At 41.5% G+C, this 13,741-nt stretch overlaps 1 protein-coding gene across 4 annotated transcripts in view; it reads right to left on the reverse strand.

Moving 5' to 3' along the window:
- si:ch211-200p22.4 (phosphatidylinositol-binding clathrin assembly protein) overlaps nucleotides 1-13,741 on the reverse strand; it is a 160,561-nt gene that overhangs the window by 49,803 nt on the left and 97,017 nt on the right. For all 4 annotated transcript variants that reach the window (XM_060931571.1, XM_060931308.1, XM_060931479.1 and 1 more), the window contains 2 exons: nucleotides 8,068-8,153; nucleotides 4,573-4,696 (listed from right to left, as the gene is read on the reverse strand). In XM_060931571.1, the coding sequence (XP_060787554.1) occupies nucleotides 4,573-4,696; nucleotides 8,068-8,153 (210 nt within the window). The remainder of the gene's footprint in view (nucleotides 1-4,572; nucleotides 4,697-8,067; nucleotides 8,154-13,741) is intronic.

Consider the following 13,741-nt stretch of genomic DNA (forward strand, 5'->3'; position numbering starts at 1 on the left):
AGGACTGTGACATGGACAATCAGACTAGGTTTTGACTGTCTGTACTTAAGATCAGTTCCCATAACAGACCAGTGCTGGGCAATATGAGGAAGCCATAGGCATCCATAGCTGGAGTCCAGGTCCATACAGAACTGGCTGTATGGCATACTCGCTCTCCTGCGTCAATCACAGAGACACCGGCCAATCCACGAGCATCTAGGAGCTCGCGTATGAGGAAGAGGGTAAAAAGTGCTGGGTTGTTTTACAATCAGGGTACAAAGTTTGTGTCACAGGGGTCCAAAATTCAAATTGATTCAAACTGGTTCTTGTACCAGTTTTTAAGTGAAGGACAAGTTAAAGAACAGATTTCAGGTCATTTTTTGACATGTGTGTATGGTAGTTTTGAGTAATCTGCTACAAGATGGGAGAAACAAATGAAGTGATTCTCGGAGAGGACATTTTTTTGACAATTCAGAATCCACTACTTCCATAGTGCTTTTAAATACAAGGCTGTAAGCTTTGTGTTAGTTGTCTCTAATATTTATGTCCCAATATCTTGACCACATTTGTGCCCAAATCCAGGGACACATGTCCGCCCAGGGGCATTTTGAGCTATTGGCAGATTCAGAAAGTACAGTTTCTAAGCTTTCCAATGATGCCTTCCATGTGGAGATCTGACAATATTTGAAGAATGTGTGGCCTTTTGAAAGTGTATACTTCTTAAAACAGAAAAGGGAGAAAATCGCCCTCAAAGTTTTCCATCTCAGCTACTCTGGGTGCAGGGCAGGCACATAATGCTGCTCATTTGCATGATATTAAGGAAAGCCCTACCCCCCTACGAGCTAGCACGATGCTACTTTCATGTAAACACAGATCACCACGTCAATTTTCCTTCCATGCAAAGTATGCCCAACACAATTATGAAGTACAAAAATAAAGTATACTTTAACGTTTTGTGGTTGAAAAATTACTCACACCGTAAGAAAGATAGCACGATGATGACACAACTAACACAACGCTAGTTTCATGTAACGCCTCGGTCACAACCGGCCGTACCGTGCTCCTACAGCCGGTCTACATGCAAAAAACGCAAGAAACACACAGAGAGCGCGCATGAAACGCACGAGAGCGCGCGTGTGATGTGCTGATTTTCGAGCCGTAGACCGGCCGCAGAGGTTCTTTGTCATGTCAAACGCACGCTACGGGCGCTTACGTTTTTTTCAGGTTGCAAGACAAACTTACGGCCAACGCGCATCTTTCTCCATGAAAAAAAAAAAAAAAGCAGCGATTTGGGAAACGCCAAAAATCACACGTCCGGTTGTGACCTAGGCTTAACCAAACCACAACACTCTCCGTTACATGCAAAAATAACCACACAGCCTTAGATTAATAAACTTACCCCATCAGAAAGAGAAACGGCGCCTTGCACACACCAATGCCTCCGATGGAATGTAATCCTAGCTTCCTTTTGGTTGGTTTTTTTTTTTGCTAGAAATGGTCATCTCCGATGTAAATACCATGTGTCTGTTTGCTTCGCGGTGTTTCAGCTCCTCTGCGCTCTGTTTAGCTTGCTCATTCCATAGTGAAATTACATGCCTGTATGCAGCTTAAGTAGCCACGAGCTCAGCTCGTATCATACAGCTGATTCGCGAGAAAAAAAAAAAAAAAAAGAGGGAAAAAAAAAAAACTTAAATCATGTGAATGGCCCATATGGTCATTTACCCACACCCCCCAGCAAGCTACAGTCCTGACAAAAACGAGACAATTTGCAACAAAAAATGTATGCTTTTCCAACAAAACAATCTATTATCTGAAATACTGATTGCATTCTTCAAGATCTCAACTTGCACATGATGGGAAAAAAAAAAAAAAATTCACAAATTAAATTAAAAAAAAAAAAAAGCTTCTTTTGCGATTATCTTGGATTTGTTTCGGCCGACATGCGTCCCTGGATTCGGTGCGGTGTCACATTTTAGGATGAAAATAATCATTTTAGATATGTTATTTTATATTGAAAAATTAGCTGTCTCGGAGAAGACATTTTTTGGACACAATTACATACTAATTTGATCAAAATAGTCTGAAAACTTACTGGCATTCAACATTAAAACTTAACTATGTTTCCAATGATATGGAACCATATGTGTGTTTTATGGTATAAAGAATGATGTAAGTGCATCCCTTTTGGAGCTACCTGTGGTCAAAAAAGCACTTTTTCTAAATGACACGAGTAATTTTGCTAAATATGACACACATTGCCATACATTCACCAAAAATAACGTTATCACCAAATTTTTTTTTTTTGCATGGTAAATAGAGCTATCACAGGGCTACAATAAACAACCAAGTTTATTTAGTCAAGCCTTTTGATATTGAAGATAATAAGTGTTAAATGTGATTTTTAGCTTGCGTAGCCTGATTGTAAAACAACCCTGCTTTCCTTTGTGACACAGCGAAATGAGCAGGCATGGCAACACATTTACTTATTTAGCTGATTATTTACTCATTCCTTCAATGTGGACCCTTGTTCATTTAATTTAAATTAAAAATAGCTTCAATTATTAATTACCACATTATACACATGTGTAATGCTTAAAGACGATACGATAAATTAACACTTTCATTGGTTTTTGGTTAAAAATGAACACCACGTGACCTCTGACTGGATTCAGCAGCTACAGTACGGATGACTTTCGCAATTACTAATGCCTATATCGGGGATCCGCATCGCAAAGAAGCTCTTACAGTAATGTTACACTTAAGAGACCTTCTTATGAGGAGAGTGTGTTCAGGAAAACCATGAACAGACAACGCATGTTGCTTAAAGTGATACCATCACGAACAGGTCTCCTCAGTGTCATTTTACAGATTTTAACACAAACTTGCAATTTTTGATGTAACTGCAAGGTGAGATGATGAAAACTCAAAAACATTTAAAACCTCCATTCTAATATATTATAAAATAAATAAAACGCACACACACACACACACACACACACACACACACACACACACACACGAGTGCTCTGAGAGCACAATATCCCCTGCTGGGAACTGTGCCAGAACTCTGGTAAAATGCGACTGAATTGAACGAAATTGCAGTATTACCGACATGCAACAAAGAATCCTGTCAAGTTTCGTGAAATTTCTCCAAAAATTGTGGGAGGAGTTGATTTCAGAATGCGAGTACCCTTCCCGGGACGGACGGACATAGCCACAACACGCCTTCGGGTCTTTTGGCCAGCGGGGGATAAAAATCGCGAGGGAAGTTGATTTCAGAAAGCAAGCACAGCTTGATGAAATTGCCAAATTACAAGTTTGTTAATAATCAAGGGCATAACTCTGGGAAAACTTGCCCAAATTAAACAATTTCAGGTGTAACCGTCATATAACAAAGCCTTTTGTGAAGTTTGGTGAAATTCCTCCACAAATTGTGAGAGGAGTTGATTTCAGAAGAACGTACACCCTCAGGAAATTGTCAAAGTTATTTAATCAAGAGTCAAAACTCTGGTTAAAATTTTCACAAACGAAATTAAATCGCAATATGCGTATTACAGTCATATAACAAGGCCTTTTACCAAGCTTCGTGAAATTCGTCCAAAAACCGTGAGGGGAGTTGATGTCAGAATGCGAGCGCACCTTCATGAAATTGTAAAAGTACAAGGTTGTTAATCAAAGGACCACAACTCTGGGAAAATGCGACCGAATTGAACGAAATACAACAATGCCTCTTGCCAAGTTTGGTGAAATTCCTCCAAAAATTCTAAGAGGAGTTGATTTCAGAAGGAAAACGCACTCATGAAATTGTCAAATTATAATTTTGCTAATCAAGGGCTGTAACTCTGGTAGAATGCGACCCAATTTAACAAAATTATGAGTATTACCGACATACAACAAAGAATCCTGCCAAGTTTTGTGAAATTTCTCCATAAATTTTGAGGGGCGTTGATTTCAGAAGGTGAGCACCCTTCCCGGGACGGACGGATGGATGGAAATCGCCACGGACATAATCCTGCTTCGGGCCTTTCGGCCAGCGGGGGAGAAAAATACAGAGCAGCAGTTTGAAAAGATACGCTTGGGATGAGTCTGAGGAAGCAGGTGTTACTGTACGTTACCTCTCCCCTTTGCACTCACACATCATGATGCATACTGTGGATTGTACAAATATCTTCAAAATGTTGATATATAATCACCACATCACATCATACACTAAGCACACAGAGCTTGCTTGCATTAATCAATCGAGAGCGAGCAAGTAACAACCGCCGCCCAAAAAACACAGGTACGTTCAGCTCTTGGCAGACGGAGCACATTTCCCAAGACACTCTGCCTAAATTCCACCCCTGAAGTTTCTTGGGTAGTCAGTGAGTGTCTCCAGCTCTTTTAATAAGCTATAAACTCAACCAGACTTTCCCCTGAAAGGTCACTAAAAAGAAAAACTACTAGGAGCCCATACTAGTCCACTTCCATGACAGCAAATCCTTTGGGTAAAAACACTATCAAGTATATAACGGTGCTTAATTTAAAAAAAAAAAAAAAACCTACAGCAAACAAAGCCAAACGTGATTACCACGGAGCAAATCTGTAGCTCACCTTGAGAGCCTGCAGTCTGGCCTGTTCCTCCTCGAGAGCCTGCCGTTTCTCCTTCTCATCCACCCGGGTGAAGGACATGCCCGTGTTTGAGAGGGACGACACGGCGCTGGACAGAGTGGTGGCTCTACAGGGACAAGGGTGAAATGTGATTAGTGTCTTGGAGGAAGAGCAGGGATTTATTCAGATTTAATTACTACTCCAGCGTGAGCAGAGTCTCAACTCTCAGCTAATCACAGCCCTAACATAAATCAGATTGAACGCCTCCTTGCTGTTATATCCTTATACTACACAGGAATCTCCCCATTAAGCCTCGAGATTAATTCCATTCCTGCCCACATCAAGCTCTGGGGGTGTTGAATAAAACTCATTAGAATTGCAACACTTAAATTCTCTGTTCGGATTGACGAGAAAGTGGTGATTAATTTAATTTTCTGTGAGAGTCGTGCCTTCTGCAGAGCAAAATCCCAGGGTCATGTGAACTCCTTCTCATGCGTTAATGATTCTGCAGTAATAGTTCTGCATAATCCAAGATTAATTTGAGGTGGGAAAAAGTAAAAAAAACAAAAAAAACCCATCACATCAGTTACTGTATATGGTGGAGAGGTTTCTGGAAACGGATGTTTGTTTAGCATTTTTGGAAGGAGTCTCCAGTGTCGGCGCTTTGTAACTAAGACCCCGTCCACATGTAGCCGGGTATCTGCTAAATCGAAGATATTTTTCTACGTTTTGGCCTGTCATCCACATGAAAACACATCAAAAACGAATATTTAAAAAACTCCGGGCAAAGTGAAGATTTTTGAAAACTCCGTGTATGCCTTTTCGTGTAGACAGAGATAACCGGAGTTTTGCGTTTTAGAACGTCACAATCTGCGCCAAAAAAATGACAACAAATCTGCCCTGACGTCAAACGTGCGACCTTTGTTTACTGCAGAAGCCAGATTAAGCATGGACAAAGAGTAATGGATTGGAGTAGTGCCTTGAAAGCGTTAATTATTGTGCAGGTGCCATTTACATGTTTAATTTTAGAAGCCCAACTACTGACAAGATTCCCAATCAACGTTTTCTTGCGTCTTTTGAAGTTTATACTCCAAAATTGTGTTTAGAAGCAATTCTGTCTCCGAGTCTGTCCAGACGAACGAGCTTGGCGCCATGTTTTATGTTTAGGCGGAAGTGACGCCAACAGAGGGCTATTCTGATGTGATTAGGGGGTAGGATTTGGGGAAATAATGCCAGCTACAGGTTTGGAATGCTTATGAATGTGATTGAAAACGCAGATGTTCGGTTATGTGTGGAAGGGATTTTTTTCAAAGACGAGGTGGTGTGGATAAAACATTTTTATAAAACAGAGGTGGGGGGGAATGTTCGGTTTTAAAAATACCCGGCTACGTGTGTACATGGCCTAAGAGTTAACAGTTATTCCACGAAACCTAGTCGTACATGAGCTGATAGTCGGCTATAAGCCATGTACAATGAGATTGAGCGGAATCACTGTTATTCTGTCCACATTCACTGGATTTTGAGAAACTGAGCATTTTTACTTTTATTTTTTGCAAATTCCATAAAAAAACAAACAAACAAACAAAAAAAAAAACCTTTTATACAAAACATCCGATGACAAAATTCTACTAAGGCAGACTTCTTAAAAACCTATCGATGGCTGCACAAATTGACTTTAGTGTTGGGTTTTTTTTTGTTTGTAGAAAGTGCAGTCTTGCTGTCGTGCCACAGTATAGAATACCTTTAGACATTTAATTCTTCCTTGGACATTTCAGTTGTGTAATTTGCAATTTGTGAAAAATGCTCTAATAATAGAACATTTAAAAAAAAAAAAAAAGATACGTTCTTACCATCAAATACCTTCATTCCATATTTTGTTGATTTTTTTGTATTTTTGGGAGGTTGCGTTTTTGAGTAGAGATTTTATTTCGATAAAAATACATCAAGATGGTGTAGTGGTTAGCACTGTCGCCTCACAGCAAGAAGGTCCTGGGTTTGAGCCCAGCGGCCGACAGGGCCCTTTCTGTGTGGAGTTTGCATGTCCTCCCCGTGGGTTTCCTCCGGGTCCAAAGACATGTGATTAGGTCAACATGGAGCAGCCATGAACTTAGGTTGGACTGACGGGCCTTTGAGCAAGGCACCTAACCCCCAACTGCTCCCCAGGTGCTGTAGCATAGCTGCCCACTGCTCTGGGTGTGTGTGTGTTTTCACTGCTTCAGACGGGTTAAATTTCCACTCTGCGCTCAAGTCTGTGCATGTGACAAAAGCTGCTTAGCTTCTTATTTTGTCCTCTGTTGGTTCAGTAACACGCTCCACCATTTTGTTTTTCTCTACTCGCGGTATATGAGCTGATATCCTAGAAACAGAGTAGCCAATCAGAGCACGCGATTGCTCATATCCAGTGAACGTGGATAGAATAATTCTATTTAGTTTACCTCCATGGGAAAGTCATCAATACGAGGGATTTTTATTTTTGGTAGCAAGCTACATTTTTCATCTTATTAATTTCGAGAGAGAGAGACGACCATTTATAGCTACTATAAAGCAAGTGAAAAAAAAAGTGTCAGCATTGGCAAACTGCTATGGTATACAGGACATGCCATTATACTAAAGCAATCTTCAAACTGTTGTTGAAGGCTCTGTTCCTTACATAAAATCAGCTCAAGATTCACAGCAAGACCTGCTTTTAGCAAGCTGCCACATGCATAGATGCAAACGGCGCGCCTTTTGGCGGATGCCGCCTTTTTCACGGCTGTCTGGGGGACTTGTGTGAATCGCGCAGATCTGATGAGTTTTTTTTTTTGGGGGGGGGCGCATTGGAGTGTCTGATTATAATTTCAAAGTAAATTCTGTATTAAAATTCCTAAACAAGCAAATGCCGTTACAGTCCATGAAACATAGGAAGTATGAGAAGAAAACAGTAAATCAGAAAGCTGCGCACATAAAGCCAGTTGGTTGCGCGCCATTATCTGCTGCTGGCTGCACTTCACTGCACGCGCAAGGATTTCCATCAGTCCAACGCAAGTTACGTAATTGGCTTTACGTGCGCAGCTTTCTGATTTACTGTGTTGTTCTCATACTTATACTTCCTGTTTCATGGACTGTAATGGCATTTGCTTATTTAGGAATTTTAATACAGAATTTACTTTGATGAAATTATAATCAGACACTCCAACGCCCCCCCCCCCAAAAACCCTCATCGGATCTGTGTGATTCACACAAGTCCCCCAGACAGCCGTGAAAAAGGCGGCATCCGCCAAAAGGCGCGCCGTTTGCATCTATGCATATGTCTATTGTATAAAAGACTGATAAAAGATGTTGATTTATCTAGTCGGAGACCAGTCTGATCATTTCTCAAGTTCCTCAAACTCGTATAAAACGGACCTAGTGCATCTAAACCTAGCCATGAGAGCCGTTTCACACTGGCAGCCGATCTCGGATTAGCGTGCGAAAGCAAACCTCCACCTGGTGCGTGTGATGCTCAGCACTGTGGCGTACCTGCTGTCTGCAGAAAACTCTTTAGTCTTCTTGCCCTCCAGAGAGGCCAGGTGCTGCTCCAAAGCCTCCAGCAGACTGCTGGGAGCCTACAGAGAGAGATGAAGAGTGTGAGGAGACAGACAGAATGAGCAAGCAGGGATACACCTCCAGCATTTGCTTTCTCTCAATACTACATTCCTCTACAGCTATCCATCCACCCATGCACTCTGCTGACTAGTATAGAGATGTATAGAGCTAGACAGACAAACAAAAAAGACCAAGGGATAAACTGACAAGTACAGTTTATCGGATGTACAGAAATAGAAATAAGACCAATTAGGTGATGTTAATAAAACACGACATGTATATACACACTATGACCAAACGTTTGTGGACAGCTGACCATCACACCCATATGTGGTTCTTCCCCAGACAGAACGTCTCCAAGTTGAAGCGTTACAATTTCCCTGAACTGGACCCAAGACTACGTTCACATTACCAGACTGAAGCGACACGAATCTGATTCATTTTCCCTAGGTTGCGTGGACACCGATCTCCAATTTGATCTCACTTTCATAACGTGGTCCGAAATCGGCTGCATCTCTAACTCCTGGTCGTGCAAGATGAATGAAGGCGGTCAGGCTGAAGTTCATGTGGCTTTTTGCCTACACGCATGCACCAAGTGCTGCTGACGACAATGGAAAGCTAGAATAGCTGCAAAAACAGAAAAAGCTACCTGCCTGGCTTTTTTTCCAGCTTCTCAACCTGATCACGTACAGCTGATTAACTGTCTGCCGTCCTCCAGAGCAACGTGCGAGGCATACATTAGCTACCAGCAAATTCATTTATTCAGTTTTAGTACCAGCAACTGTATCACAAATATATCGTTTTTCGTTAGTGGAGTCATCGATGCGTTTCTGCACGAGTCATCTGTGTGTGCGGTTTCAGAATGCAGACGTCACATTACAGCTAGATACAGGCAGAGCATTTTTTAAGGATTTTCCACGAGGACACCAACTGGTCTGGGCAATACAATCACAGGCCCCAGAGTCCATGCGGCTGCACCGCTGCGGCATATTCTGCGATGCAAAATGGTTCACCGATCACCATACAGATAAAACACCACAGTGACTACACAGCTATCAAGAGCAATTACAAAGCACAAATGTTACGTCAAAGACACTCAAAGTTACACAGTAATGACATCGGATTCTGACATCAGCCATCTCAGTAACCAAATTTTAGTTTTGTTTTTCTTAACCAACATGATCTTGTGTGTATATCTTATAACATAGATCTTCGTTTTCCTTGTTAAATGTATACTTACATGGTACTTGGTTAATTAATTGCAACTGATTGAACCAAATGATAAGACGTAACTTAGTTTAAAATTTGGTCTCCCAGTGAAGCTGGTTTGGCATTGACTAGGAGACCAAATCTAGCCACTGGGAGACCATTTGGTCTCCCAGTAACTACAGTGGTGCTTGAAAGTTTGTGAACCCTTTAGAATTTTCTATATTTCTGCATAAATATGACCTAAAACATCAGATTTTCACACAAGTCCTAAAAGTAAAATCAAGAGAACCTAGTTAAACAAATGAGACAAAAATATTATACTTGGTCATTTATTTATTGAGGAAAATGATCCAATATTACATATCTGAGTGGCAAAAGTATGTGAAGCTTTGCTTTCAGTATCTGGTGTGACCCCCTTGTGCAGCAATAACTGCAACTAAACATTTGCGGTAACTGTTGATCAGTCCTGCACACCGGCTTGGAGGAATTTTAGCCCATTCCTCCATACAGAACAGCTTCAACTCTGGGATGTTGGTGGGTTTCCTCACATGAACTGCTCACTTCAGGTCCTTCCACAACATTTCGATTGGATTAAGGTCAGGACTTTGACTTGGCCATTCCAAAACATTAACTTTATTCTTCTTTAACCATTCTTTGGTAGAACAACTTGTGTGCTTAGGGTCATTGTCTTGCTGCATGACCCACCTTCTCTTGAGATTCTGTTCATGGACAGATGTCCTGACATTTTCCTTTAGAATTCGCTGGTATAATTCACAATTCATTGTTCCATCAATGATGGCAAGCCGATCTGGCCCAGATGCAGCAAAATGGGCCCAAACCATGATGCTACCACCACCATGTTTCACAGACGGGATAAGGTTCTTATGCTGGAATGCAGTGTTTTCCTTTCTCCAAACATAACGCTTCTCATTTAAACCAAAAAGTTCTATTTTGGTCTCATCCGTCCAAAATTTTTTTTCCAATAGCCTTTTGGCTTGTCCACGTTATCTTTAGCAAGCTGCAGATGAGCAGCAATGTTCTTTTTGGAGAGCAGTGGCTTTCTCCTTGCAACCCTGCCATGCACACCATAGTTGTTCAGTGTTCTCCTGATGCTAGACTCATGAATATTAACATTAGCCAATGTGAGAGAGGCCTTCAGTTGCTCAGAAGTTACCCTGGGGTCCTTTGTGACCTCGCCGACTATTACACGCCTTGCTCTTGGAGTGATCTTTGTTGGCCGACTACTCCTGGGGAGGGGAACAATGGTCTTGAATTTCCTCCATTTGTACACAATCTGTCTGACTGTGGATTGGTGGAGTCCAAACTCTTTAGAGATGGTTTTGTATCCTTTTCCAGCCTGATGAGCATCAACAACGCTTTTTCTGAGGTCCTCAGAAATCTCCTTTGTTCATGCCATGATACACTTCCACAAACATGTGTTGTGAAGATCAGACTTTGATAGATCCCTGTTCTTTAAATAAAACAGGGTGCCCACTCACACCTGATTGTCATCCCATTGATTGAAAACACCTGACTCTAATTTCACCTTCAAATTAACTGCTAATCCTAGAGGTTCACATACTTTTGCCACTCACAGATATGTAATATTGGATCATTTTCCTCAGTAAATAAATGACCAAGTATAATATTTTAGTCTCATTTGTTGAACTGGGTTCTCTTTATCTACTTTTAGGACTTGTGTGAAAATCTGATGCTTTAGGTCATATTTATGCAGAAATATAGAAAATTCTAAAGGGTTCACAAACTTTCAAGCACCACTGTATGTTAAAAAATGCTCTGGATACAGGTCACTTGTAATGATGAACGTGAACCGTCAAGACCGACAAATCTGATCCAAGTTTATAAAAAAAAAAAAGATCTTGGAATTGAACACTGAGGCTTGTAATGCGAATGCAGCGAAAGCTTGTTCCAGCGTGATGCCGCTGTGCACAAAGTGAGCTCCATGAAGACGTGGCAATTTTGGAATGGAAGAACTCCAGTGTCCTGCGCAGAGCCCTGACCTCAACCCCACTGAACACCTCTGGGATAAACTGGAAGATGGACTGCACCCCAGCCCAGACACTTTACAAAATCTAGTAAAAAGGTTATCATATTATGCAAGGGACTAAATCTGAAATGGGACATTCAACCCCCCCCCCACCAAACATATGGATGTGACGTCAGGTGGCCACAATCTTTTGGCCTTTTTATTATAGAGTATAGGTCACTTTGTAGGTATAGAATTAATGATTGCATCCCAGCTATTGATTTGCACAATTTGTCAGCCTTCCTTTACTCCGTCCATCAATGGAAAAAGGATCACAAATAAGACCTATCCGGTCCATGGTGGTCCCTGGTCCTCTTTAGTTTATGGATAAAGGGGTATGGGAGAGGGTGACAAACTGCATAAAAAGGCCATTCATAAACAAGCTCAATTCAAGCTCTTTGGTCAAACAGGTTCTTGCATTATTTTTTTTTTTAAACATTTAAATCAGATATTCAAATTGTTAGTCAGGTCACCCATCAGGAGTGTCAAAACATGACAAGCAGATGTACAGAATTATGGCTGGAAAAAGTAATGGAACCAAAACAGAAGACTTTTAGTCAAACTACTGTTCTATGTTAATATATTACTGTCCAATACATGCACATTCATTGTGTTTCATCAGAGAGAGAGAGAGAGAGAACATGCACTTAAGAATTCGGTCCGACAACGGTCATGTTAGCACAAGCCATCCGCCCACTGTTCCTGCTACACATCCAGACTTCTGTGAGAAATGCCACTAATACACAATGACATTTATTTTGACAGACAGCCATATTCAGTTGATTGTTATTAATCATGCAGTGCATCATGTTTGCCCTTTTATAGCGATCTAAGCTATACGACGTGCTTCGCAGAAAGAGCAGGCTATCTCGGCCTCACCCTCGGGTACGTTTGACAAAATGACAACTTTCAGCAACAACTAAAAGATCCCAAAAGCTAAATGCTTAATATTCGAGTGTACACAGCTCAGCACTAGTTCAATTAGACCGTGTCAATGTTAGCTAAGGCAGTGTCCTCAGTGTCTCACCGTTTGTGAGAAGAGCACGGACTCGGTGCCAACTTTCCAGATCACTTGGCTAATGTTTAAACTGCGCTTAAAGCCACAGAGGGAGCCAAATCTTCTCCGAGCCAGCTGGTGCTGCCCTTCAATACCAATTTGAACACGCTCGACATGTACCCTTGGGAGAATCCCCATCACGGTCTTCGAGTCCTCAGTTACTTTATCAGCTCAAGTGAAGTTTGCGGGAGGAGCCCTAAGAGGTACATGCGCGCAACCCCCCCCCCCAGTCAACTTCATTGTAGACTTCAGAAGCAGAACTCGTACAGAACCCGCTGCAAATTAAAGCAGTCTCCTTGGCTTTTTTTTTTCCTTTGTATTGACGTGGTAACAAAATGTACATTTAAACAATAATTGCATTCAAGATAAGTCACAGTGCTGTTAAATTGGTCAACTGGTCAGAAGGTGCTGATTAAACTTTCTAACAGAAGCAAGCTGTTTATTTTGCATTTTTGTAAGGAGTCTCCAGCATTTGTTGCAGCTTTGCTGCTGACTGTTAAAGTGTCAAGTTAACCACCGGGGGGGGGGAACCCTTCAGGAAAGGGTTTGTGGTTTCTTATTAACTTCAAAAAGAGGAGAAAACACAGGCTTGTCATTTTACTGAGAAACCAGAACTCTTGCCCTGGAGCCTTCATCATGGTGGGAAACGTTACAAAGCGCTGATACCTACAACCACTTCCACAAACCTTAAATAAATATGACAAGCCATGTCACCACATCAACGACTGCGTTTTTGTTAAAACACCACCCAGGCTTTTAAAAAAAAGGTATATCATGTAGGATCTAGCAGCAAGGCTGCAGATTGCAACCAAATGAATGCCTCTTCCTTTCCAAGCGTGAAATAGAACGTGTGGTGGCCGCCTGGTGCCTGTCGCGTACTTCCAACTACATACGCTCACCCTCCCTTGCCTTTTCTCATGCTAGATAATAAGCATGATGCTCCATTTGTTTCAAAAAAAAAAAAGATTGGGTTCGCAAACATGTTAACCAACACTGATTCCTCCTCTTTCTTCTTTCAATGTTTCCTTCTGGATTCATGCCGCCACTCATAAAACAAGAGTGCTCGGAGAGCACAATATCCCCTGCTGGCAACTGTGCCATAACTCTGGTAAAAAACAACTGAATTGAATGAAATTGCAATATGTGTGTACTACTGACAAAGAATCCTGCCAAGTTTCATGAAATTCCTTCAAAAATTGTGAGAGGAGGAGTTGATTTCAGAAGGGGAGTACCTTTCCTGGGATGGACAGACGGACATCGCCACAACACAATCCCCCTTTGGGCCTTTCAGCGAG

Source organism: Neoarius graeffei, chromosome 1 (genome assembly GCF_027579695.1).
Source record: "Neoarius graeffei isolate fNeoGra1 chromosome 1, fNeoGra1.pri, whole genome shotgun sequence".
NCBI classification, from domain to species: domain Eukaryota; kingdom Metazoa; phylum Chordata; class Actinopteri; order Siluriformes; family Ariidae; genus Neoarius; species Neoarius graeffei.